The 27,577-nt window shown below is 54.4% G+C and overlaps 2 protein-coding genes and 1 long non-coding RNA gene across 7 annotated transcripts in view; 1 reads left to right on the top strand and 2 right to left on the bottom strand.

Moving 5' to 3' along the window:
* Nucleotides 1–4,015: 4,015 nt before the first annotated feature.
* LOC117308442 (uncharacterized) lies at nt 4,016–12,268 on the bottom strand. Of its 4 annotated transcripts, XR_004522414.2 has the most exons (5): nt 12,016–12,209; nt 11,303–11,569; nt 9,859–9,988; nt 7,981–8,081; nt 4,016–5,708 (listed from the first exon to the last, which is right to left on the bottom strand). It is a non-coding gene; the product is annotated as an uncharacterized lncRNA (long non-coding RNA). The 4 variants fall into 4 exon arrangements; XR_012326561.1 differs by having other exon boundaries at nt 7,971–9,988; nt 12,016–12,268; XR_012326560.1 differs by having other exon boundaries at nt 7,981–9,988; nt 12,016–12,267.
* Nucleotides 11,086–17,206, top strand: PPIF (peptidylprolyl isomerase F). 2 transcript variants are annotated; one of them, XM_019925798.3, is made up of 6 exons: nt 11,086–11,350; nt 12,599–12,629; nt 13,180–13,268; nt 15,043–15,139; nt 15,680–15,755; nt 17,071–17,206. In XM_019925798.3, exons 1-6 carry the CDS (start codon nt 11,162–11,164, stop codon nt 17,204–17,206), a joined length of 618 nt encoding a protein of 205 aa, XP_019781357.1. In that variant the 5' UTR covers nt 11,086–11,161. The 2 variants fall into 2 exon arrangements, with proteins under 2 accessions (XP_019781357.1, XP_019781359.1); XM_019925800.3 differs by lacking the exon at nt 11,086–11,350 and adding an exon at nt 12,357–12,470.
* The window catches only part of ZCCHC24 (zinc finger CCHC-type containing 24), a 72,749-nt gene continuing 62,241 nt past the window's right edge, over nt 17,070–27,577 (bottom strand). Inside the window, exon 4 of the mRNA XM_073793400.1 lies at nt 17,070–20,866. Coding sequence (XP_073649501.1) covers nt 20,531–20,866 — 336 coding nt within the window. The 3' untranslated portion in view covers nt 17,070–20,530. The remainder of the gene's footprint in view (nt 20,867–27,577) is intronic.

Below are 27,577 nucleotides of genomic sequence, written 5' to 3'. Positions count from 1 at the left end.
CTGAGACCACCCAGATAGTCAGCAGGGAGCCCTGGTGTGAGCTCAGGCTGCCTGATTCCCGATCCCATGTCCCTAAATAGTGGGTGCAGCCTTGGACGGTGTCAAGTGGGAGGGCGGAGACCTTGACGGTCAACTCAGAAATCTGCTCCTTATCCTGGAGGAGATGGAAATTATCAGTGGATTTCACAAGGGAGAGATGTGTGTTTTAGAACGATGGCTCCAGACGCAGTTTGGGCAGAGGGACCAGAAAGCAGCCTGTCTTAATGATCCAGCAGCCATGGAGGGCGCCCTGGGCTCTCCCTTCAGGAAAGAGTTCTCGGTTCATTGGCAAGGAGTGGGGTGAGCCGGGAGGCCACACTCCTCTAGGCAGCCGCAGCAACAACTGTGCACAGTGGGATACGCCGGCCTGGCCACTTGAGCCCGATGGGGCTCCTGCTGGGTGGGCCCAGGCTTGGGCAGAATTACATGGGTTGTTGGAGAGATCAACAGGAAACCAGGAGACACGGCCCAAGGACAGCCTATGGTCAGAGAGAGCAGCCTTCCAGGAGGCTGTGTCAAAGGGTGCCCGCGGCTGCAAGGCAGGGGAGCAGCCGCCGTGGGGCGCCCGCAGCGGGCAAGAGTATGGAGCTCCGTGGTGGAGCGGTATTTTGTTAGAGTATCTATGGCAGCTCTGGCAAACTAACATGAAACCCCAAAGGAGTGAGTGGGAGGTCTGCCCAGACACTTACATGGGGTTCTGGTGCATTGCTGGGGGCACTAGGCAGAGCAGAGACAGCTCTCAGCAGGAGCACACCGGCTCGGGGGTCCACGTGATACCTCCCAGCTGGCAAGGGGCAGGGGAGCTTGAGGGGAACACGGCTGCCGAAGGTCGCAGGACTTGATCAGCAGGTAGAGCGGAATCTGAGACATCATTGCTGCTGTAATCCCCTTTGGCCGTCCTGGTGAGGTCGACATCCTAACTGTAAGAACACAGCAACACTGTCGCTGTTCAGGGAGGGAAGAGGCTACATCTGCGGCAGTGGACCCATGAGGTAAGAGCCCAGTCTGTATAGGGGGTGTTAGGGGCCTCTAAGAAGCAGATGCCAAGCCAGGATTAGCTGGGAAGGAAATGTATTAAGGGAAATACCTGTGAAAGGCAATGGGACAGGAGAAGGGGGAGGATGGGAAAGCTGTCAGACTGTCAGTCAAGTCTGACCTGGAGTGAAGGATAGAGGGAGGGAGGGAAGCAGGCAGGGGGGAGGGAGGAGGGTTGGTGGGATGGAATCCTCTAGCCAAAATCGACCATCAGAGGGGTCCGCGTCTCACAGGAGAGGGGCTGCCGCCGTAGCACCCCTTCCACACTCAATCAGTCTTTCGCAGGGATGTGGCTCAGGGGTGGACGTGAGAATGGATTCAGAGGCCAGCAGCCTGGGCCAACCCCACGCCTTGCAGACAGAGATCTGAGCCTTCTCGTGGCTGCCGTATGAGGCAGTCAGGAAGGGAGGCTGGGCCACGGTGGAGAACCACAAAAAAGCACAAGGCATTAGGGGTAAATGATGGACCGATGCACAAGACTGATGGTGCTAAAATGATATCCCATAGCTCTCGTGGACATTCCTTCCACAACTTCCAGTGCGTTCGAACATCCTTTTTCTTCTGATTACTGGCCATTTCTATTTTGCAGTTTGTGACCAGCCTAATCATTTCCTCTATGTGTTTTCTGTTGAGATGCTAACGTATTTCTCGTTAATTTTCATGAACAATTTTTCTCTTAAAGTTACACATACCACATTGATATTTTCCCTGGTTGTTTGAAAGCTCTTTAATCATGTAATGCCTATGAATTCTGGTCCACAAGCCCACGTATGCAAGATACACAACTAAATTTACTTTTCTATAAGTTAATTTCTTTTTTCAACCTCCTATTTTGGCCCAAATGTCGGAAGCAATCTGAGTAATTTGGGGAAGACCCTTCCCCCATCCTTTCTCTCAGCATTGCCTCTAAGTTCCTGGAGGTTACAGAGTGTCAAAATAGGGGTCAGGGCATCTGTCAGAGCTGTCTTTGCTGATCCCTTAGTGTCTACTGACATCCTTATTTCCATCTGACTCTTGTCCATGCCCTACCATGATCTCCTCATTCAACTACAAGACTTCCAGGTCTTCAGACTTACTGCATCACTCTGTGCTCTCTTGGGTCTCCCCAGGAAATATGTTCATTGCTCCTTATGCCACACCACGGCTGGAGGAGGGCTGGGGGACTCACTTGCTTGGACACACCCAGTCCTAGACCCACCAGGGAAAGGGGAGCCTGGGTTCTCGTTCCTTTCTTGGACTCAAGAAACATGGCTCAAAATGTCCCTGCTTCCGGATTCCCCAAGCTCATCTGCAGGTTCTCATGTCCCTCCACGGGTCTAAACTTACTTGCTTCCCCTCCATAGCCTTCCTCCTCCAGCCCCCAGAGTCCCTTGTTGGTTGGGGGTGGATCAAAGTCTTGTGGAAAGACTGGATGAGCAATCATGCACATTTTCTAAAACAACAGGCTGTGTCCTGAGGGTTTTTGGAAACCTCAAAACCAAGTATTGATTTCTTTGTCATTATTTCTGAAGACTGTCTGCCCCAGAGCATGGAGGGAAAGGACAGCAAGAGATACCTGGGAAAGAAATAGAGGTCGCTTTGCCCCGCTGCGCCCATGGTGCCTTTGGCAGGACAGATGTTTAAAGTATGCCTGCCTCAAAACAGTTCTGTATCTTTCTTTACAGTTCCTCCCATCTGCTTCTCTGCTTCAAAGCTTTTGACCATTTCGAAACCGGTAACCATACGCCAGGATTCTCTTCTGCCTGTCACGATTTCATGTTACACGTAACTCACCAACATGCCAATCCATGAATTTGAGGTTGCGCCCTGCTCTTTCTGCTCCCCGCTAGCTGCTCCACTTTTGGGGTCTAAATCGCAGAGTCTCAGAATGGAACAGAGCCTCATGGGTTACCTGGTCCACCAACCACCCTGAGTAGGACTCCTCTCTGTGGCATCTCTCCAGTCATGGGGAGTTTACTACTTCAAAGTATCTTTATGTGACATCACTGCTTGATAGAAAGCTTTCTTGTCCCCAGTCTGGCCCCCGCTGGTCCAGCTTCGGGCCAAGGGAGCCCCACGGTGTTCTCTGTCTGTGACAGTCCTCCTCACTCTGGAGATGGCATCGTGCCCACCCCATCCTCTAGTGAACAGCCTTGCTAGAGCTGGCCCCTTGATTCCCCAGGTCCGCTGCTCTACTTCCTGGCTGCGTCTTCTGCTGAATTAGTGGGGCCTGTCCACGTGCAACTGAGGCCGCCACTGTGATCTCCTGATGTGCTCGGGCCAGCCCAGTACCAGGGCATGTGATCCTGACACACTGTCTTAGGAACGCAGCCTGCCAGTCTATCAATTTTCCAAGCCCCTGCTCATCTAATATCTGAGATCTTTGTTACATAAATTGAGGCCTCTCCCAGCCTGACCTGTACCTGTGACCTTTTGTACTAAAATTCAGTGACAACGGAGATTAGTTCTGGAATTAGGCCGAGCTGGGCCAAATACAGGCTGCTCGGCCACTTACTTAACGCCAGAGAAGGCCCTGTAACCTTGGACAGCTTTCATAACCTCTGCCCGCGGGCCTCTCACTGCTGTGTCCTCTCCCGTTGCGGAGCACAGGCTCCGGACGTGCAAGCTCAGCGGCCATGGCTCACGGGCCCAGCCGCTCCACGGCATGTGGAATCTTCCCGGACCGGGGCACGAACCCGTGTCCCCTGCATCGGCAGGCAGACTCTCAACCACTGCGCCACCAGGGAAGCCCTTGGAGACCTGATTTTTAAAGAGCAGTTACACTAGTACCTGTTCTTAAGGGCCATGGGAGGATTAAGAAATAATGTAGGGAATTCCCTGGCATTCCAGTGGTTAGGACTCTGAGCTCTCACTGTCAAGGGCCTGGGTTCAATCCCTGGTCAGGGACCTAAGATCCCACAACTGAAAAAAAAAAAAAGAAAGAAAGAAAAAAGAAATAATGTAAATTCTTACCATGTGCAGTTTATTGAGTGCAGTAAATGATGGCTATTCTTACTGTTATCAAGCATCTAAGACTATAGTGCTCCTCTTAATTGGAAGAAAAAACCAACACGTGGCATCAATGGTGGGCAATCTTGATTACACAGAGGGTAAGTGATGTCGATTCGAAGGGATTCATTGAAATGGAGGAGGAAGAGGTATCAATGTTAGGTAGTAGAGACTGAGGATCAAGCCAATAGATTCAAGAAAATTACACAGGTCAACAGGAGAAACAAACAGACCAGAAAAAGGAAAAGGGACAGCAGAATTGCAGGCCTCTTTGTCTCCTTGCAGCCATAGAGCAGAGACCAGAGCTCAGACCAGGTCTGCCCAAGCAGCAGCATAGTCCTGGCAAGGACTCAAGTCCCACCTTTGGGGAACCTGGCAGTGAGGGCCCCTCCTTAGGATAATGATGCCAACCTGGGCTGGTCAGCACAGGTGGGGGTGGGTTGTGCATGATGGCTAACCTGGACTTCCTTGGCAAGCTCTTGAGTCCTGCCGGTGGCTCCTTTTCTTGCTGACTCTGGGCAGGGACTGCGTGAATAAACTCTGTGCCCGTGTTTATACATTGCTCACCTGTGCTAGCGGACGCCACCCCTGCAGGGCTGAAAGCCAATGGTAGATTCTCTAGGGCAAGAAGGCCCAGCCAGTGGGGGGACAGCACAAGCTTTGAAGTCAGCGAGACCTGGGGTCAGACCCTGTTCAGCCACCTGTTATCCGTGTGGCCTTGAGTAAGTCATCGGCTCCCCGCTCAGGCGTGGAGCTGTCACCACCACGTGGGGACAGAAGCCTCTCCCTTGCGGAGTTATCACAAGGACTAGATGAGATTTCAGGTCTAAATCACCAAGCACAGTGTCAGGCCAGCTGGAAGAAGGGCTGCATGGAAGGGATGGTATCTGGCATAATTCACCTAAGAGACGCCACTTGCAGCCCACCAACTCCTGAAGGAAGACACACAGCCAAGGGGAACTGGGAAGAATTCCAGTCTCCACTTCACACTAGTGTGACCTTGGAGAAATCGTTTACCCTCTCTGGACGCCTATTCCTTCATTTGTCAGACAGGGATAATCCCCGATTTGCAGGTTCCTCCTGAGGATTGGGTTCCTCCTGAGGTTCCTCCTCCTTCCTAGACACGGCGTCTAGGAAGTGCTTAGTTCAGAGCCCAGCACGGAGTCATCAAGTGAGGTACCGTTCCTTCCCCGAGGCCACCGGCTGCCCTGGCTAAACCGTAGCTCAGGCCCTCTCGCCGAGGGCTTCCTCCCAACTCCCTCTCTCTCTCAGGCTTCAGGCATTCTCCTTCAGAGGAGTGAGACAGAAACAGCAGCCCTGGGAATTCCCTGGTGGTCCAGTGTTAGGACTCCATGCTCTCACTGCCAAGCGCCCAGGTTTGATCCCTGGTTGGGGAACGAAGACCCCACAAGCCGTGCAGCGCAGCCCCAAAATTTTTTTAATTAAAAAAATACCAGGGCTTCCCTGGTGGCGCAGCGGTTGAGAGTCCGCCTGCCGATGCAGGGGACGTGAGTGTTCGTGCCCCAGTCCGGGAAGATCCCACGTGCCGCGGAGCGGCTGGGCCCATGAGCCATGGTCGCTGAACCTGCGCGTCCGGAACCTGTGCTCCACCACGGGAGAGGCCACAACAGTGAGAGCCCCGCGTACTGCAAAATAAATAAATAAATATATTAATTAATTTTAAAAAACCCCAAAAAACAAAACAGCAGCCCGGTCCACATCCTCACCAAGACCTGTCAGGCCTGTCTCTCAGGACCGGTTGTCCCTGACGGTGCCCGTGAGGTCTTTGCCAAGAGCTGCTGGTGACACAAGCCTGCTGAGATGGCAGGTCAGTGCTGGGCTGTGTGTGGAGCAATGGGGTCGGAGCTGGGCTTTAAAGGGCCCTGGCTGGGTGCAGGGTGCTACAGGTATTATCTGTCTATTAGTTATCTGTGCTGCATAGCACATGACCCAACACCAAGGGGCTTAAAGCAACAAGCATCTATTATGTCAGGCTTTCTGTGGGTCAGGTGTCTGGGCGTGGTTTAGCTGGGTGCCCTGGCTCAAGGTCTCTCGGGAGGTTGTAGTCAAGGCGCCAGCTGGGCGGCAGTCACCCCAGGGCTGCCCAGATCACAGTGGACAGTAGGTACACTCAGAAGCGTGTTTCCTCAGCTCCACTCTGTGACCAGGTGGCTGGGGGGTGAGCCCTGTCCTGCCCTGCTGGCTGCTCCCCAGGGGCCCGCAGCAGCCTGGATTGTACAGGTGACCTTTATTATTATTTTTTTAATTAATTAATTTAGTTTTGGCTGCGTTGGGTCTTTGTTGCTGCGCACGGGCTTCTCACTGCGGTGGCTTCTCTTGTTGCAGAGCATGGGCTCCAGGCGCGTAGGCTTCAGCAGTTGTGGCGTGTGGGCTTCAGCAGTTTTGGCACGTGGGCTCACTAGTTGTGGCTTAGTTGCTCCGCGGCACATGGGAATCTTCCTGGGCCAGGGCTCGAACCTGTGTCCCCTACATCGCGGCAGGTGGATTCTTAACCACTGCGCCCACCGGGGAAGCCCTGCACAGGTGACCTTTAAAGCCCAGCTGGACTCTGAAGAGGAGTTTCTCCAGACCTCCCCCTTGAGGCCGCTCTCTGCTCACTGTGCCCACCACCACCCTGGGCCCTGAGAGAAACCTCCCCTGCCCACCTCTTCCTGACTCCCACAATGCTCTGCTTCAGACCATGCTCGGGACCAGACACACCCATGTTTCCTGGAAGCAGCAGAGGGAGGCTGATGCATTGAGAATGACTTCGAGAAGCCTGGGAATGCCTCGGGGGAATTCCCCCAGAGAATGACGTGATCACGGTGGCCTGTTAGCAGGCTCTGGTTCACTTTTTGGGTTCTCACCCAAGAACCTCTCTTCTGGGCTCCCTGTCAGCTTCCCATGACAGATGCTCTCCTGGACCCCAGTCCCCCAGATGGAACCAAGAGAAATGGAGTCCAAGGCCTCCCACCTAAGGCACATTGTCCCAGGGACAGACACTGGCATTGATCGTTCATGAAAACCCCACCCCATGACCACAGCAGGGCCTCCTTCACTCCCAGCCCCTCCTGGAAGGCTCTTCAGGACCCCTGTAACTTCATACTCTATGGCGACCACAACATTCACCCCTGCCCGGCACACAGGCAGCCTGGGAGAGGCCGGAGGTATTCTGTATCTGAGGGCAAGGCTCAGGCCCGGCATTTAGTAGGTGCTCTGAAAACATGTCTGCTGATTGAATCTTGTAGAAAGGGCCCTGGCAAGTGTGAAGAGAGGGGTTTGACCACAGTTCCAGTACTTTGAGGCTGTGTGACCATGGGCAAGCTTCTGTCCCTCTCTGAGCTTCAGTTCTCTCATTTACACAGTGGAGATCAGAGCTTATAAACTATTGGCTCAGAGGCCCTAACTAGGTTGTAAATATGTTGTTTAGGGCTCATTCAGGGTTTAATTTTATTTTAAAATGAGTTCCCAACATTTAAAAGTTGGGAGATTTCCACTAAACATAATGTTTTTAGTTTTTATTGAAAAATGAAAAGATCTGGCTACACTGGACCCATTGTCCACATACAAAAATTGACTGGCCTGGGCAGGAGCTGCCCCTTTAATTGTGGTGTTTGGACACAGTCCCACGTCCACGTATTCCCTATAGCCTTGCCCAGCACACTTCACCCCAGTGTGTCTCTGCCTGGCCCCAACCGGTATATGAGTTTGCAACCCCTGGATGTCAGCATGTCCTGACTGTTCTTTGGCTCTGTGAGGCCTAAAGATGGCATTACAGGGTCCCTGAGTGATGAAATCCATTAACACCCTGGATAAGAAGCCACTCGGGCTGAGTGGAGAGAAACTGCCGTTTCTGAGGATGACACAGAGTCTATAAATAGCCATAGAGGCTGAGTGGTGACACCTACCCCATCTCACCTGGGGATGGGCATGTTCCAGTTCATGTCTCAGCCCAGAGACAGTCCTTGCTCCTGATGCCACTGAGGTCAGCACAGGTAGAAATGATTTCACAGCTGAGCCTGTGGGGAAGGTGGAATTTTCTCTGGTTCAGGCAAGAGGGAGTGATGATGTTTGATTTTTCAAAGAGGGTAGAAGGTGTAACATGGTGGGGATGAAGGATTGCACCATCCCTGGCTCCCCAGTACTACCCAACAATGTTAGACCTCAGCCTGGCCTTCAGGATTTTCTGTGATTGCCACGCCCCTTCCCCTGCCAAGCTTTCAGCTCATGGTCAATATTGTAGCCTTTCTTTGAAGATGACCTGACCTCTCCTAGCTCTGGGCTGGCTTTGGCTTATTCCCCCTGTGGAATCTCCTCTCTGTATCTTTTTGTCTTTGCCCCTCAAATGCATTTGTCTCCAGGCTGACCCCCTAGGCAGAAACAATTTCCCCTGTCCCCTGAGTTCCACAGTCCCCCAGCTAACTCAGTTTCTATCTTGTTGTGTCGTCTGTCCAAGGTTTGTCTCTCTTGCCCTCCCCACCCTGTCCCAATTACCAGCTCCTCAACGATAGTGACATATGCAAACCCTGCTCCTGGAGTCAGACGGATTCCTCCCAGCTCCAGCACTCTGCCCTTGGGCAACTCACTCCCCAGCTCTTGGGGCCTTGCTTCCCTATCTGTGCAATGGAACTGCTTCCCAGGCTGCAGTGGAGAGCAGCCAAGCTAAGGGCTAGGCAAGGGCTTTGGGAACTAAAGTGGTTACATGAGTGAAAGCAGCTCTTCCCTGGGTTAGGGCTGCTCGTACTCCATTGGGTGGGAGATAAACTGAGGCCCTCCAGGAGCCGGCTTGAGAGACAATAGGGGACCACTCATATATTTGGCGTAGCTAAGGGCTATGTGAGCCAAGGGCCTGGAACTGATATGTGGGGTGATTCCTCTCTTCTTCTTTTGAATCTGCAGTATGCACTGATACAGGGGAGTATCTGCGAGATGTGCTGAGGGTCCAGATGGGGCAGGGAGCAAGCCAGCTTCCTACTCAGGCCTGTTCCACTTCAGGGCACAATCACAAAAAAAGGAGAAGCCATTCCCCAGAACAGAGTGAGGGCCCGTCCTGGGCTGGGACCTGGGGAGCATCTGGGCTCCAGGATGCAGCTGGGGTATCATTGAGTGCAGGCCCCTCCTGGGCCAGGAATAGAGAAGGGGACTGTGGACTTCCAGAAAAGGGTCAAGCCAGCATTCTCATGAGGTTAAGACACTTTGACCCCTTGAATTGGCTTGGGTCAGCATTTTGCTTCCTGACCCCTTCCCAGGAGTCAATTCAGAGCCTGGGGCAGGTCAGTTTAGAGCTGGTCCCAGCTGAAGTCCACCTGATTCCAAGGCCCAGACCCCACCCTCTTCTCTGGCCCCTCAGAACTCTGAGGCCCTGCAGCTGAGGCCCATTACTGACTGAGCCCCAAACCCTGAGCAAAGACCATCTGGATGGGACTTCCCCGGTGGCACAGTGGTTAAGAATCCGCCTGCCAATGAAGGGGACACGGGTTCGAGCCTTGGTCCGGGAAGATCCCACATGCCATGGAGCAACTAAGCTCGTGGGCCACAACTACTGAGCCTGTGCTCTAGAGCCCGCAAGCCACAACTACTGAGCCCATGAGACACAATTACTGAGCCCACGTGCCACAACTACTGAAGCCCACGTGCCTAGAGCCCACGCTCTGCAACAAGAGAAGCCACCGCAATGAGAAGCCCACGCACCACGACAGAGTAGCCCCCGCTTGCCGCAACTGGAGAAAGCCAGCATGCATCAACAAAGACCTAATGCAGCCAAAAATAAAAATTAAAAAAAAAAATGACACATACACACACAAAAGAATCAGAGGTTTAAAAAAAAAAAAAGACCATCTAGACTCTGTCCATCACTGATACTCATGGCACAGTACTTAACAGCTGACAAAGTCCTCTCTCTCTTCATTTTATCCTTGGAACAGACCTGGAAAACAAGCAAGGTAGGGATTAGCAACACCCCCTATTCTGTAGAGGGGAAACTGAGGCCCAGAAGGTCTGGGAGGACTGGCAGAGGCTGGCTGCGGAGACTCCAGGGTTCCCCTACCTCTAGGCAGTGCCTTCATCTCTCTGGGCCTCATTTGCACATACGGAGAGTGCAGGTGTTGGCTCGGATGCTCTCTCAAGTTCCCTGCCTGTCATTCATTTCCTGTGGGCCTCCCATGCCCCCAGGCTTCTGGGAAGCCCACCTCAGCACGTGGGGTAAATCCCCCTCACTGTGGTTTCTCCCGCTCAGTTCCCCTTCTCTTCCTGTCTTGCCTTCTGGCTTTTCCTTGGACTGGTCCCTGTGGTATGTTATCTGCAGGTGCAGTTTTGGGGTGAGTGGGGGTGGGAGGGGAGCTAGCAGCCGTCTGTCCTGGTTGCTGGGGATCAGGGCTGTCAGTCTATGGGGTAGGGGAGGAGGAGCCAGACCCAGTCCTGGTGGAGGACTGGGGGCCTGGTAAGAGCACGATAGGCCCAGGCTGAGTCTGGAAGAGGGACTGGTTTCTAGAAGCATCTGGAGACAAGCCCAGGATAGGACGAGGAGGCCGGTGGTCACCATGGGAGGTGCCTGCCTGCCACCTCTCGCTCTAATCCCGCTTCTCATCTCCACCTTTCTTTGACTGACTCTCAGTGACACGGTCTCTCCTGGTCCGCCTGTCTGTCTACAGGGCCTATGGGGCGAGGGGCAGCCGTACAAAAGTCTCAAACGTAGACTTTTGTTATATTCAACGAAAACATATGGATGCTCGTATTTTGGAGTTAACCACGTTTTAGCATTTTCCCCTTTTTTCATCTATTGGGACCCTCGCAAAATGGAACCGGCCTCCTTTTGCGAAGTCTTGTCTGCCCCTCAGGTCTCTGGCCCTGGTTGGGGTGTGTTCAGAAGACTTCACGCCCCCACCGCCCCACCGGCCGGGCTGCGCTGTCCGCTGGGGCCAGCAGGGGCCGCCCGCGGTCAGCCCGGAGGGGGCGGGATGGAGGCGGGGCCACGAGGCCGGCTGGGCCAATAAAGGCGGCTGCACGCCGCTGCGGCTAACTCCGCCCTTTGGGCGCCCGTGACCCTCGCTTCTGGAATCTCTGCTGGCCCGTGGCTCTCCTGCCCGGACCCGCACCCACGATGCTGGCGCTGCGCTGCGGCCCCCGTCTGCTCGGCCCCCTCTCCGGCCCGCGCTCCGCGCACCTGCGCCTACCCGCGGCCCGCGCTTGCAGCAGCGGCTCCCGAGACCCGTCCTCTTCCTCCCGGAACCCGCTCGTGTACCTGGACGTGGGCGCCGACGGGCAGCCGCTCGGCCGCGTGGTGCTGGAGGTGAGACCACCGGACAGGACCGTGCTGGACTGGGCGTGGGGGACGGTCGCGGAAGAGCTCTGGACCCCGGGCCGGCGCTGTGCCTGGCTCGCTGAGTGACCTTGCTTCCTGCTCCTGGGCTCTGGGCCTCAGTTTCCCCATCTCTAAGGAGGGGCATCAGATTGGTCTCTCCAGGCCTCCCCTCAGAACTTTGGACTAGTGGAGGCGGGAGGGAGGCCCCTGTGGAGGAGAAAGCTCAAGGTCAGATCGTAGGCTAGGAGGGCCCGCCCCGTTGACCGGGGTCGGGAGGGGCTCCGAGACTTAATGGGGCGGGATCCTAGGCCCGGAGCTTCGAGATGGGTTTCGGGGGCCTCCGGGGTCCGGGCGGCGGGCCCGTCTGGGCGCTCACATTGTGGCCCTTGCAGAAGGCGGAGCGGGCCCCAGCCCCGCCCTCGCCATTGGGCCCTCGGCGTAGCAAAGGTGGTTTCGCGCCGCCTCCTCTCCCAGCAGGGCGGCTGGCCCGGCCTTGGGCTCCAGCCACCAGAGCAGGCATAGAGCTCCTGGAGTCGGGGCAGTGTGCTCTGAGCTCATCGCCACAACTCCATCCCCAGCCACCCTTCCGAGGTGACACTCTGCGTCTGCCCTGGCTCTTTGGGCCTTTTTGAAAAACAGAGCAAGAAACATACCTAGTAGTCCGGAAGGTAACAGAGGAGAAGCCTGGGTATAGCCTTCAAGCCCATGTTGAACAAAGGGGCCTCAGTTAAGCCTCAGTTGACTCTTCTGGAAAATGGAGAAGACCTTTATTTTAAAGGTTCGGTGCCAGTGTGGCTCTTGCAGCTGGGAGGCAAGAGGCAGGCTTAGATGGGCCTCCAGCCTCCCCTTTCCCCGCCCCTCCTGCCTCTCTCTGAGCCTCGGTTTCCCATCTGCCCGTTGAGGAGCTTGGACTGGCTCCTCCCCAGGGCCCTCTCTCCAGGCCTTGAGTCTCTGATGCTTTGGGCCCAGCTGAAGTGGCTCAGCCAGTTCTGCCCCTAGAAGTAGTCCGGGATGGTGTTGGCATCTCTTCTGACAAGTTAGGAAATCGAGGCCGCCTCCTCCCAGCCTGGAGTTCAGGAAGCAGCTGGCAGAAACGATAGCTGCTTAGGTGGCCTCCCACGGAGGGCTGGGAGTGACAGGAATGTGCTTTCCCCCTCTCCTGGGCCGCCGTGCGGGTTGGGTCCCTCTTTCACCTGCCTCTGGACTGACCGTCTTGTCCCTCTTCTCTCCCCACAGCTGAAGGCAGATGTCGTCCCAAAGACAGCAGGTAAGTCAGGGCCCAGGGCCTTCTGAGTCCAGTCTGGATGGAAGAGAGAGGGGCAAGGCAAGGTGGGTGGGGTGGTGAGAACAGTTGGGGCATGAGAACCGTGACTAGATGGGAGTTCACGTGTGGCTTAGCTGCTGAGTACCCTGGGGCAGCCACTGGTCCTCTCTGAGCCTTAGGGTCGGCCCCGCCCACCTGTGCAGTAGCAGCCTCTGAATCAGGAGAAGATACACATACATGTCCTCTGGGACAACTTCCTCCCTCCTGGTGCCCGACGGGGCAGGCTGGTGGGTTCGCAGCCCTTGCCTGGACTCCCTGCCCCGCTGACCCGGTGCTGGAACAGCCAGGAGCATGTGTTCCTGCCACAGTGCTCGGACACTGAAGTCAGGGCGCCAGATGACTTGTCCCAGGTCACACAGCCAGCGCAGACCCAGGGGCGGGGGTCTTTCCATGTCCCGGCGGGGCGTAGGTCGAGAGGGCGCCGGCTGGAACAAGTTGTGGCCCCTGGGTTGAGGCCTGGCCCTGCTGACCTGCCTCTTCCTTCAACCCTCAGAGAACTTCAGAGCCCTGTGCACCGGGGAGAAGGGCTTCGGCTACAAAGGCTCCACCTTTCACAGAGTGATTCCGTCCTTCATGTGCCAGGTAGTGGGGGCATCTCCCTGCCTTGGGTTCCTCTTCTCTAAATGGGAATAGTGACGGGGACGCCTCGGAGGATTCTCATGAGGAGTAACCAGTGTGCATGTGCGTGGAAAGTACTGAATGGAGGGCAGCTGCGGTCACTCGCTCGGCCTGTCCTCTTACTCCGAGAGGCCGGAGCTTTTCCTGGCTGCCACAGAGCCTTCCCTGCCCCAGGAGTTAAGCAACAGGGCAGGCGGCCGGACGGGCCCTGCCTGGCGGGGTCGGGAGAGTGAAGCAGTGGAGGGAGAGCAGGCATCGGAGTGTGGATGTGCTCAGGGTTAGATCTGAAGGCTTTGGAGGACCAGCACATTCAGACAGTCTCTGCCCATGCCCCACAGTGTGTCCCACTGAGCACTTGGCATGGGAGATAAGGCTAGAGAGGAGGAGGAGGGAGGAGACTGGGCACAGACAAGAACACACAGGTCTGGACTTGGAGCCTCTCTCCAGAGAAGGGCATCTTTCCCGGTTAAATGAGTCTGTTCTTTAGTCATATGTTCTGCCTCTTTTCAAAAGCATTAGTTTTGCTGTGTCAGATGTTTTGCAGGTAGGTGTTGAAAGCGAGAACTTCCCCCAGGGCCAGGACGGGGCCAGGACCCGAGCTATGCTGGGGGTTGTCCTGTGTGAGGTCAGACCCTGCTAAGACAGGGGCTAGTGTCTGAGGCCAGCAAAACCTAGAGGCAGGGGCATGGATGTCATGACCTCTTTGAAGTCCTTTCAGCCTGGAATTCTCCTCCCCCCTTCCCTCCACCCCGACCTGGTGGCTGTCATCACATCGTGGTGAGTGGCAGTGGGTTGAATGTGACAAATTCAGGGAGGGGTGAGGGCTGTGGCTGTGAGACAGGCCTGGCCCCGCCCCGTGGCTCTCAGCTGGGCGGCTCCCGGCTCTGCCCGAGGCTGTGGATGAAGCAGGAGCTGAAGTGCGTGTCCCAGCCGGGCTAGGGTCTTCCTCGGAACCACAGCAGGCAAGGGCAGAGACTCCAAAGCTGGAGGGCTCTCGGAGGCATGGGATGGTAGCACCGGGACGCCCAGGCCAGGGTTTGGAATCGTCCCTCTCTGGGGACACATTGGCATTTAAGGATGCTTCAGCCGGGCAGGTCAGGTCACCCGTGTCACCTGAGGATCCCACCTCAGGAAAACAGCAACATGACCATGGCCGGGGGCTGGGGCTCTGCTGCAGCTGGCAGCCCCTGGGCTCTTCTGGCCGTGGCTCGCATGGAAGCCTCAGGCGAGCTGAGAGGAATGACGCCAGCCCTGGCAGGGCTCTGTCCTGGGCCTGGTGAAGGGGAGATGCTGGGACAGGGAGGGGGACTCAGTGTGGGGAACTGGCTCTGCTGGCTGCTGCCGCTTCCCACAGACCACACTTGGGAATGAGGGTTCCTGGTTTTCTCCCTATTTACCCTCCAAGAGTTGTGGGTAGAAAATTCTAGGTCACTAAGAAGCATCTCAGAATGGCCGAGATGTTTTTAAGGATGATTTAAAAACTCGCTCAGACAAAAATGAATCATTCGGAAACCAGGGTAGTTATTGTGGCAGAAAATATCTAAGCTTTATCTTATTGTTGCTTATTTTCCTTAGTATTGTATTAGTCCTTCTATCGTTGGCTGTTTTCTGACCTCTTTGCCTGAGGGCTTCCGGCTGGGTGGGCCCTGGGTGGGCTGGGGGCTGCGTCCTAGCGCTGGAGTAGCACCCCTCTGCCAACTCTGGTGGCGACGTCTCAGCCGATGCTCTGTGCTCGCAGGCCGGGGACTTCACCAACCACAACGGCACAGGGGGGAGGTCCATCTACGGGAGCCGCTTTCCTGACGAGAACTTCAAACTGAAGCACAAGGGGCCAGGTGAGTGCAGGTCGCCAGTCCCGGGGCCATGTGCCCCGAGCTATGACCCTGCCGCTGCCATCCCAGCAGGCCTGGAGGCTGCAGCCTGATTGCCCCGTATGATTGCTCCATATCTGACGTTGCTCCTTCCTTCCTTCAGTGCTCTGGGTGGGCTTGTTGGGTTTTCCTAGAGCTTTTTCATTCTGAGCTCTCAGTTTCAAAACCGAACCTTCCTTTGAGAACCTGGGGGAGAGAGCCTTTAAGCAAAACCCCAGCGTTGTGTCAGGCCCAAGGCGCGACATGGGAAAGTCTAGAGTTCAGGGCTGGGGGTCCCGCTCCAGCTCTACCACTGAGAGCTTCCACGAGGCCCTTTTCTCTCGTGGCGGCAGAGGCGGACAGGCCCTGGGGAGCTGCGTCCTCTGGGCCCTGGTTCCCTCTTCTGAGCCCCAGGATCTTCTGGCTCAAGCATCTTTGATGTGGCTTTCCCCATCTGCTCATCTGAGTGACTCCCGTGTGAGATGCCTCCTGGGGGCAGCCTGGTCATCCTGCTTGTGTTTGCAGGTGTCCTGTCCATGGCAAATGCAGGCCCCAACACTAACGGCTCCCAGTTCTTCATTTGCACCATAAAGACAGACTGGTGAGTTGCTTGCTCCTGGCTCCAGGCCCTCTGGGAAGATGGGGTGGCCTTGCAGCTGGAGGGGGAAAGCTAGTTTGAGGCTGTGGGACAGTAGCCCTCACCCAGGCTGTGTGTCTGTATGAGAGAAGGAGAAGGTTTGTGAAAGGATTGAGGGAGAATTTGGGTTATTCTTGTAACTGTCTTTATTAAGCTTCCCATTGTTACCGTCAGATGGAGTTTTCTCAGTGTGTTCTGTGCACATGTGCGTGCACACGCGCGCGCGCGCACACACACACACACACACACACACACACACACACACAGAGGAAAGGATTCTTTTACCAAATATATTTGTGAAATGCTGCGGAACATACTAGGCCTCAAGATGGCCTGTGGCAGAAACCTGTTTTCTTGGTTTAACCCGCTATTTCCCTGGCTTACTTGACCTTGGAATGCACCTTGGAAAATGCTGCAGGAGACGTTTGGATATCACACCGGACTTCTCATCAGGCCTTAGCATGGGCCTGCAAATAGCTACCAGCCCCTTGTATTTTAGGGATGTTTCCCAAGTAAATTTTCCACTACCTAGTAAGTTTCTCTGCCCAAAGTCCCCTGTGTCCTAGCCCTGAGGCATCTCAGGGAGGTGAGGGGACAGCAGCTGGCCTGGAGCTAAGACTAAATAAAGCCCATTTCCAAGGACTTTAGGGAGACCTGGGTAGTGGGGGTTACTAGTGGTCTCTACCCTCCGAGCCAGAGGGCCGTGGATGTCAGGGTGGGCAGGTTGTTGCTGGCTCTGCCTGCCCTTCTGCCGTGGAGCCCCTGGTGGATCCTGAGGTGTAACCAGTTTGGGCCTTGCTGGCCCTGCCTTTTAGATTCTTGGGACTGTCTCGGATTGAGAGCTGCTTGGGACTCGCATCGGTTCACCACACGTATTATCTTGGCTCTCACCTCAGAATTTATGACTGTTAAGATAGTTCCATTTACACAAACCTCTTATTTCTTCAGAGTAGTTCGATATCCCTTTATCTCCCTGTGCAGAACGAGAATAATTCGCTTTTTGTAGGTGAGGTTCCCAGGCTTCAGGTGAAGTGGCCTGGGATTAGGTCACACAGCAGGCGAGGCAGAACGTAGCCTGGGAGGGGGCCGTCCTCTGATGCGTTCTGGGGGGCTCAGCAAGGCTCGATACCCGAGCTGTGAGAGGCGGGGCCAGCTTTTCGGTGTGGGTTCCTTTCAGAACTGCTGTTTTTGGTAAGTAGTCCCGTGACCAAGGGGCTGTGACCCTGGGCGACACTGCACCACCCTCGCTTCTGCTTACCTGGCTCACCTCTCCTCGCAGGCTGGATGGCAAACATGTTGTGTTTGGCCATGTCAAAGAGGGCATGGATGTCGTGAAGAAAATAGAATCTTTCGGCTCCAAGAGTGGGAAGACATCCAAGAAGATTGTCATCACGGACTGTGGCCAGGTGAGCTAACCCGCCACAGCCAGGGCTCTAGGCCAGCGGCAGCTGCAGGCAACAGGGAGTTGACTCACCCAGGCGGCCGCCTCGGGCTCCCAGCGCAGGGGCCCCTTGGAGTTGCCTGTGCTCCCTCTACCTTCTCTGTGCTTCCGGAAGGCCTCTCAGGAATGTCAGACCTCACAGGACCCACCGGGCTGCTTCCCCAGTGCCTGATCTTCCCCAGCGCCCTGTTTCTGGACACCCATCACGGACACTGTGTCACTGCTCCTCGTCTGGCGTCTCCTGTGATCACCTGGCCCAAGTTCACCTGTGCCTTGGACGTTGAGGGTGGTGATGGGTGAGCTCTGAAGGCAGTTTCTGCCTTTTCTTTGGCCAAGGGGGAAAGCCGGTTGCTGTGAAGGGCTGTAATAGCTGTTTAATGTCGTCTTCCTAATCGGAATAATTTAGCAAGACTCCCTGGAGCTGGAGCTGTGGCACTAACTACTCCAGGCTGTGGTGTGACCTCAAATTGGTGGCACAGGCCACGAGCTTGGCCTTTGGAGCACAGTCTGGGCGTTTGTGAAGGTGCCACGGCTGCGACCTTTTATCCCAGTCACTGTGAATCCCATTGGTTTGCTGTTCTTGTGTTTGGGGAGAGTCCATGGGGGTAGAATCAGCTGAACCTGGGGACAGACCCACTGCGAGCTGTGCCTAGTCAATGTGAATTCCCCAGTTGAAAACAGAAATGACTTGTAAGTGCCGTGCGCTCTGGAAGGAAGTCAGTGTGTCTTCCCTGGTGGGCTTTGATTTCTTCCATGTGTCTTATAAATTATATCTACTGATTATATACACAATAGACTTCTGGAACATTTCTTTGTGTTGAGCTTAAATGTGAAAATAAATCCTGTTTTCTATGAAAGACTGGGGTCCGTGCTTTAGGAAGCAGTGTCTGTAACAAGTATTTGGAGCTGACGTTTATTGTTACCACCGTCACTCAGTGCTCCACGGAGGGCCTTTCCGTGGACTCTCAATCCCCCCAGCAACCTATGAGGATGTTCTCATCATCCAGCTTAACAGACAAGGAAGTGGACTCAGACAAACTGTCTTAGCGTTCACAGCCCATCAGAGCCCTGGTGCCGCCTCTGGGTGACGGAGCCTCAGTTTTGCTCAGCTGTATAATGGGGTAACAGTGCCCACCTCACAGGGTGATAAGGGTCAGACGTGATCTGTGTAAAGTGCACAGCTCGGGCCCTGGCACACGGTCTTAATAAGGCTCTGGAGTGATGAGGACAATATTTCCTGTGTGTCTGGGTCTTAGAGGAGGAGGAGCTGTGATTATCTCGGGCTAGACGTGGACTTTACTACCCTCGATGTGCCGTTTAAATTTGGAGTTAAGTTACAGGTGTTTCTGAATTCACAGGGAGAACAGATTGGGGGGTGGGAGGTGGGCTAAAAATTTCCTTAAACAGCCAAGGGAGGCACAGTCCGAATACCAGAAGAATCACAGCGTAATTAGCATTGCCTCACATTGGAGTTCCCTGAGTCTGATGATGTGTGGTCACAGGTCCTGGAAGGCATTCTGAGGTCACAGTGGCTGGACTTGGGTCATCTGGAATATGCGGTTCCCTGAGTTATGTGAGGTCACAGATAGATGTAGTCACTCCGGGGTCATGGCTGGAGTTGGGTCATTGGACTCATGGAGAGTTTCCAAGAAGTCAGTTCAGCTACATGGGTTGGGAATTCAGCCGGCCTAACAGTTTTCAAACCGTTCTCAAGAGCCTTGGAGGTTGTCAGGCAAGGGCCCCTGAACCCCCTTGGAATCATCAATACCCTCTGTTTTCTAAAAGGGATTTCATTTGAAGAATGGGATCCTAGGCCAAATAATAATGGGTTGTGGCTCGACCCTTCCAACCAGCATTTTACAGACGGGTAAACTGAGGCCCCGAGAGGGGACATGGTTGCCCAAGGTGACCCCGTGAGTCAGTTGGCAGAGCAGGGGCTAGAACCCCGGACCTGCCAGTCCAGAGGGTTTTCTGTTGGAGGCCTTTTGGGATGCACAGACCCCTTTGTCCTCAGATCACACGCAGTCAGAGCTCTTCTGATTTCTGAGGTCAAAGCCGTGATTTTGGTCCCAGTGGAGTTTCCTCTTGACCTCTGGGGACTCTAGGGAGGCAGTGGTGCTGTTGACAAGTGTGAGGGTCAGCTCCTTGAGGTGTGGCCCACTGGCCCCCTGGTGACTTCTGAGGGGTCTCGGGGTCACAGAACATGTGGGGCATGTGTTTAGTTCACAGAGCATTTCCTTTCCAATGAGGAGGAAGCACGTGTGCGTGCATGTGTGTGTGTGCGTGGGTTCGTGTGCGTATGTGTGTGCGCACGCGTGTGTGCACGCACACGTGTGTGTGTGTGTGTCCATCCGTGCAGAGGAGTCTAGTGTGGGCTAGCGGAAGAAAGAATGCAGGAATTTCCTAAAAACAGTTTCCTGAAGGTGGGGCTGTTCCCTGCAGTTCTCTTCCCAGAACTCTTGCACAAGGGCCTGAGACTGGTCTTACTACATAAAGCGGGAGCCTGTGTAATATACAGATAGGATATTGACTTCTTGCTGGTACACGGTGCCTAATGCATGAAGGAAGCAGTGAGTCATACATGTGCTCTCACGGATGGAATCATATGTGACGCCATGTAAATTCACCATGTGTTTAAATATCTGAAATAGCATTTTTATGAGACAACACATGATAGCTTTTCAAAATGACTTCACTGAGGTATAATTTACATACAATAAAATTCACACATTTTAAGTGTGCAGATCAATCATTTGACAAATTCGTACACTGAGTAACCACCACCAAATTAAGTTATAGAACATTTCCATCTCTCCAGAAAGATACCTCTGCGCCTGTTCTATCGCTGTAGATTAATTTTGCCTGTTCTAGAACTTTGTGTAAACGGAATCCTACAAGATTTACTTTTTGTGTCTGACTTCTTTCGTGTACCATGTATGAAGACGTGGGAGAATTTAACACGCTTCTGGGCTTTATAGAATGTTGCTCCGTGATGAGGAATGTCAGTAAATGTTTCCAGGGTCTGCTAAGGCCTAAAGCAGTGCTTCTCCTAGGAATCATGGGGTGCTGGGAAAGCATGCAGATTCCTAGGCCGCGGCCAAGCCCTGTTGAATACCAGTCTCTGAGGGTGGGATCTAGGAATCTGAATTTCCAAATAATAATAATTCAACTAAAGTTTAAGAATTTGAGTGTAGGCCAGAAGGGGCAAGATTGAAAAGGGAGACCACCAGACCACTGGAGTCATTGCCGACGCGCTGAAACATCTGTTCTGGATGCTCCGCCGCTCGTAAAAGATGCTTCACTTGAGGAGTCTGGGTGGTGGGTGGGGCACCCTGTGCAGCCCAGGCTTCGTGGGGGCTGGTGGGAAGCTGTGCTCTTCCATAACTGCTTCCCAAAGCCTCAGCCGATGGAGAGGCCTTTCGGGGGGGAGTTCCCATGGTGTAGCCCTCGGTTCTTCATTTCTCATCAGGAAGAGGGTCTGGCTTTGGTGGGCCCAGACTGGAGAACATTTCTCAGTGAATAGCTTCTGGAGGCCGCGAGTCAGATCCATGTCCAAGGTCCACTGGAACAGGGCGGATAGAGAAAGTCTTGGTTCCATGCTGTGTCCTGCTGGTTGCATATATCTGTGAATATACTTAAAAAAAATCGAATTATATACTTTAAGTGGGTGAGTTGTATGACACGTGAACAATATCAATAAATCTGCTTAAAAATATGTGTTAGTAAATTCTCAGAATTCTTTGGGTGTGTAAGCTGTTTTTCTGGAGTCCTGTCCCTCTGGAAAATGCTGAGATTTGACCCCGTTGTGGAAGTGGTTTGGTGGGTCTTGGGCATTGCCTTTCAAAGCACCTGTCCCAGCTGAAGTTACCACAGTGTTTTTAGACAAAGAAGTCTGTTCTTCTCAGAGACAGAAGGGCAAGCTACTTGCACAGGCAAGGGAGGCATGGAGTGACTGGAGGATTCAAGTTGTTCGTTTCATTTGGACCCAAACAGATGTCTCCATTACGAATTTCAGGATCCCACTCTTTCCCACTGATGCCCTTTCACACGAAAAACTTAGTGAGACTGTGAATTCACATGTTATTGTAATTCAGCAAGCTACACAATTAAATTTTTGTTTGATTTTAAGTGATTATCAGTCTAGGGTCTACAAGAAGTGAGAGATGTTTTAGAGGTGTCACGGAAGCTTTCTGGTTCTCAGACCTTAACGTAAGCTGAGAATTAAAAGACATGAGTTTGTTATCGTCTTTTGGTAAACAGTCAAGCATGCTCAAAATAATTCACCCCACGCTGTTGGCCTTCTGGCCATCGATACTGCCATAACTGTCAAGTGTACAGCCACCTGGCCTCCCAAGGCACATGCTTCTCTCCTCACTTAACCACAGGTGACAGCATGATTAATTGTGATGTCACTGCATGCCAGAAATTACCATCATCCCACTTCCAATTGGCAGGTAGTTCAGCCCTGCCTTCAAGCCCAAGGGCACAGCCAAACAAATCTCGAAATCCCATCTTTGTGGGGTTATCTCCTAGGACCACTGCCTGTGTCTTTATTGATCAGGGTCCAGACAGGATACAGAAACAACAGAGTAATTCTAACAGGGAAAGTTTATTATCAAAAATGATTAACCGGGGCTTCCCTGGTGGCGCAGTGGTTGGGAATCCGCCTGCCAATGCAGGGGACGTGGGTTCGAGCCCTGGTCCGGGAGGATCCCACATGGCGCGGAGCAGCTGGGTCCGTGTGCCACAACTACTGAGCCCGCGTGCCACAGCTGCTGAGGCCCACGCACCTGGAGCCGGTGCTCCGCAACAGGAGAGGCCACCGTGGTGAGAGGCCCACGCACTGCAGTGAGGAGTGGCCCCCGCTCGCCGCAAATGGAGAAAGCCCGCGCACAACAAAGACCCAACGCAGCCAAAAATAAATTAAAAAAAAAATTACTGACTATAACATAGGTTAACCTACTAAAGGGAAACAAGAACTCTGAACAAAGTGTCTCTCCAGTGCCCTCTATTGATAAAGCTTAATATAATTCCAGGTGGTAAGAGAGAACTGTTACAGTATCACAAACGGGGCAACGAAGGGAGGATTTAGAGCTAAGAGACGGACTCATAAGTGGTGGCATTGCTTTCTTAAACAATCTGACAAACTCTGGCATTCAATTAAATGTTTAGGCCATGTATATTTAACTTAATTATCAATATAGTTAGATTGAAATTGACCACCTTGCTATTTATTTTCTCTTTATCCCATATGGTTTTTGTTCCCTTCTTACCTTCTTTTGGCTAGAGTTTTTCCTCCCAAATGATTTCATTCTACCTCCAGTACTGACTTATTAGATTTAGTTCTTCATTTTATATTTTTAGTGGTTTCTCTAAGATTTACAATATATAGTTTGACTTATCACAGATTACCTGAAAATAATATTGTACCACTTTACATATAGTGTAAGAATTGCTGGGTTAAATGCCAACTTCACGTTTACCGTTTTGAGGAACATCAAACTGTTTTCCAAAGTGGCTACAAAATTTTAGCTTCTCACCAGCAACGTATAATCATTACAATTTCTCCATGGCCTCACCAGCACTTGTTATTATCTAACCTTTTTTTTTTTTCCTTTTCTTTTGGCCACACTGTGTAGCATGCGGGATCTTAGTTCACCGACCAGGGATTGAACCTGTGCCCCTGCAATGGAAGGGTGAGGTCTTAACCACCAGACTGCCAGGAAGCCCATATCTGTCTTTTCTTTTTTTTTTGGCGGTACGCGGGCCTCTCACTGCTGTGGCCTCTCCCGTTGCGGAGCACGGGCTCTGGACGCGCAGGCTTACCACCCATGGCTCACGGGCCCAGCTGCTCTGCAGCATGTGGGATCTTCCCGGATTGGGGCACGAACCTGTGTCCCCTGCATCGGCAGGCGGACTCTCAACCACTGCGCCACCAGGGAAGCCCCCCAAAAGAATTGATTTTTAAAAACAAGAATGCCCGTACTCTTCAATAGGGAATGGATAAATACATTACCTAACAAAAGAGTACAATCAGCTGTTAGTCCAATGAAACCGATTTCTGTGCTAACAGGGAAAGTTGATGATGAGAACAAAGCAGGTTACAGAACAGCATGTCAAGTATAATCCTGTTAGGTTAGTGTGTGTGTGTGTGTGTGTGTGTGTACATTAAACACAAATATATTTGTACAAACAAAAGATTAGGGAAGGATATGGCCAAACTCTGGATAGTGGTGTCTCTGGAGGAGGTTCGACTACTGAGAATTTTCACATCCTACTTCCTATTTTTGTGTTGTTTCCATTTCACATTGTGCATGCGTTATTTTTATAATCAAGAAAGGAAAACCCAGATATTACCACTTGACAGTTTTACTCAAGTAAAGGTGCATGAGGCCTGGATAGCACTGTGCTGGGGAGATCAGGATTCATTTCAGGTTTGGGAACAACAACAAAAAATTCCCCTTTTGTCCCCTATGCAGGCTTGCCGCTGGCAGGAAGTCGCAGTTCTCAGATTTAGCCACCAGAGGGCAGCAGGGGACCAGCCGATTCCTGCGAGAGGAAAGCTGGGGGATTTTGAGTTGGCAAGGGTGTCGGAGGAGAGAGATCTGGGCCAAACTGTTTGAAGCAGTCTCCACCGTGGGGCGGGGCTGGGTCAGGTTCCCAGGGAGAGGAGGACCAGTTATATGCTAGGCAAAGGTCCCTTGCTGCAGCACAAGAGGGAAACTCAGGCAGAAACCTAGTCAGAGCTGAGCTAACACGACGTGGGTGCGTGGAGAGGGAGGGGGAAAGGCCTACAGGCCAAGGACCAGACAGATCAAAGCCCCTTCCTGGGGGCAAGGCGCAGGCTCCTCATCTCCTGCCACCTGGTTGGGATGAAGTTTCCAGAATGCATGGCTCAAGGGCCTGATAAGTAGGAGGCAGAGGCAGAGAGAGAATCATGGCCGGGGGAGGGGGAGGCCGCAGGAGCTGGGGGGCAGCATTTCAGAGGCAGCACAGGCCCAGGGCACTGGCACCCCTCCATGAACAGTGCAGTAGCTAAAAGTTCTTAAGCATGTCCCAGGTGTTTAATCGTGACAGTGACCCTCAGGAGGTGGGCAGGCAATACCATTCCCATTGTACAAGGGAGGAACCCAGGGCTCAGGGGGGGAGGCGACTTTCTCAGCTCAGGATGACAGCTGATAAGTAGTGAAGCTGCCGTTCAGTGTCCAGCCCATCTGACCCCAGAGCCCTTGCCAGGATGAGAGTGGGGAGGCCGAGATGGAGGTCGCGGCAGGTGCCATGATCCTGGATGAACGAGGCAGGACTTGGACCCCAAATTGCCCCACAGGCTACAGAAGCTGGGTGTGGAGGGGCGGTGGAGGCTGAGCCCTGACCTCCAGGAGTGACTGGAGAGGGAGGGGGGATGTTGAGCGGGTGGTAGAGGAGGATGCTGTTCAGCTCCCAGGGTGGAGGGCTCGGGTGGGAGAAAGACCCCCTTCCTTCCCTGGACCAAGAGGGAGGATGTGGAAGGGGGACAGGCCTGAATACAGGGCTCCAGCGGGGGAGGGCCGAGCGCCAGGAAGAGAAGGCACAGGTACGCGGCCTGGCTCGCCCTGGAGGCAGTGGAGGTAGGAGCTGGGCTCCCCCTGCAACTGGGAAAGGGACCCCCTGGGAAGTTTTCAAGGATAGAGGTAGAAGGGGGCTGGGGGCTGTGTTGGGGGGCTTGAGTTCCAGCTTCTGCACAAGCCCGCGGTAACCACCATGGAGCCTGCACTAGGTGGTTATCGGCTCTGGGCTACCATAGGAAGGTTGGCGGCTTCGGCTGGGCAGGTGTGAGGGGCCCGGGGAATTGGGGGCTGAGGGCAGGACAGCCCCGCCAGCTGGCTGTCTTGGGCGGGTGGCACAGCTGCCAGAGGCAGGGACTAGGCCCTGGACCTGACACTGGGGGGTGAGGGGTGGGAAGTGGCACTGGGAGGGGGCACAGGGAGGGGCTCTGCTTCTCTAGCTGTATGATCTTGGACAAGTCACTCAAACTCTCTGAACCTCGGCTTCCGTCTCTGTGAAATGGTACTCATCCCAGCACCCAGCTCACAGGGTCGTGGTGAAGATCAAGAATGATGATGCATGTAGATTACAGAGCACAGCAGCTGGCGCACTGGACGTTGGCCAGATCTCACTCATTTATTCCACGTTTAACCCTGTGTTGCACCAGGCCACACGGGCACTGCAGACGCACGGACGGTGGGGGGCTGGGAGTGTGCGGGGTCGGGTCTGGAGGCGCCCTCCGCTACCTTGCCCCCGTGCACCTCCCTGGCCCGGCTCCCTTGAGCTTGTCTCCTGCCCGGGAGCAGAACACACACAAGTAGAAAGTGTCTCCTCTCTCAACACCACGTGGGAGGCGGGCCAGGGAGCCTCTGGGGTGGCGTTTGGATGCCTGACCTTGTGCGGAGCCAGGGTCCAGCTGTTTGAGGGCAGACAGGGGCCTGACTCCCCACCCAGGCCCCGAGGAGACGCCCCTAGTGCCTTGCTGAAGGCCTGAGAGCGCTGGTGGGAATCCACTTGGAGTCTCTGGTAGGGATCAGAAAAAGCACAGAGCGTGGAGATGGGAGGGTGCAGTGGAGGACCTGTCCGCCAGTCTGGGGCATTAGGGCCTTCCCTGGACCTCAGTTTCCCCACCCGCCATATCGGTCTCTGCCCTGGCTCCTGCCAGGATGGTTAGGAGCATACACATAAGGCCAGAGGAACAGGAGAGACTTGGGCCTGTGGCCAGGGCCCAGGGCAGAAGCCCGATGGCAGCGGGAGCCGGGGAGAGGAGAAGCAGCCAGCACAGGGCCTCCGCTGCAGCCCGGCGTCCGCTGCAGCCTGCAGTGGGTCCCAACTGCTCCAGCTCACAGGTAAGGACACATCCCAAGAAGGTGGTGGTGCTAGGAGCCTTGTCTGGGCCCCACAAGGAGCCCTTGAGTCCCCAGGGGTTTTGGTGCTGAGGTGGGAGAGGGAGTGGTTGAACCCACATGCCTCCCCCCCCGCCCCCAGATCTGAGGCACTGTCCAGTCTCCCCTCCCCGTGCCTGGTTCCTTACACCAAGGCCTTCATGGGCTGGAGCTGCCTGTCCCCCCAGACCACCCCCGCCCCTGGGGCCCTCACTCCTTGCCCCACCTTTGCAACTGTGGGCATGGGCCGAGCCCCAGCTCTGCCTCTGAAGCACACACGGCACTGGGAGGTAAGAACTCAGGGTTCAAATCCTGTTCCTCCCACTGGGTGACCTCAAGTGAGACCCCGCCTCTGGAGGCCTCAAATGTGGGGTTAGGGTGGCGGAGGACACCAGCTTCGAGGAGGGCGGGCAGGGGTGGGCCCTCCCCTCTGGGTCCCCCGACACCCCTTTCCGCTGTGGACTCCGCTCTCTCTGCTCTCAGCCACCGCCGGCTGCCCCTGGACATGGACATTAGGTCCAACCGGAAATCCTTCCTGTCCAGGGGAATTACTGGTCTCCACGGCTGCAGATGTCGAAATGCAGGCTGTGTTTGCCTTGGGTTTGTTTTCTTTCCACGGAAAACAAAACAAAACAAATACGGGTGCATGCACACGACACACAAGGGCAGAAAATCGAACATTAACCTTGACACCTCAGCCCTAGCACAGGGGGTACCCAGCCAGTGAGCAAGTGAACCATGTTCCTGGGTTGGCGGCCTGGCACCCCCTCGGACTCCCTGGGTGACCTCTGGCCGGAGCCACAGACAGTGGGAGCAAGAGATCCACAGCCCCTGGCCTGCCACCCACCAGCCAGGTGCCAAGCTGTGTGCTGGGCCTTGTGTTCACTGGGCCGGCTTATCTGCACAGTATCCCTGTGGAAGCCGGCGCTCAGAGAGCCCAGGGACTCTGCCCAGGGTCGCCCAGCCAGGGGAGGCAGGGCTGATCTGGAAGCCGGCAGCGTGGGGCACAGGCCACTGACACAGACGGGCTCCGTGTCCTCAGACCTGTACCAGGAGCGCAGCCCTCCCTGGGCTGTGGGTGGAGAGGCCCTCGTGGCAGTGTTTATTCTCTCCCCCGCCCACTCTGCTGGGCTGGGTCCCCTCTCTGCTCACTGCTTGGCTTCACTGACACCCACCTGCGCTCAGGCCAACTCTGGCCCTGCCGCCATTTCATGCAGCCTGAGGCCAGGCACCCGGAGGTGAGTCCTTCCTTTGTGCCAATAAGCAGGAAAGGGCTTGATGGCTTCCAGGACTCGCTGTGCACCCCAAAGAAGACAAGGGGTCCTGCTCCTGGAGTTGGGAGCCTCTGTTCCTGCCTGTTCGCCACCCTTCCCCCATCCATGATCCCTGATGCCCAGGACTTACCTTGTTTTCTCTGCTCCATCTCAGGGGCTGCA

Source organism: Tursiops truncatus, chromosome 16, assembly GCF_011762595.2.
Source record: "Tursiops truncatus isolate mTurTru1 chromosome 16, mTurTru1.mat.Y, whole genome shotgun sequence".
Taxonomy (NCBI): Eukaryota; Metazoa; Chordata; class Mammalia; order Artiodactyla; family Delphinidae; genus Tursiops; species Tursiops truncatus.
This window is presented reverse-complemented; position numbering and strand designations above follow the sequence as displayed.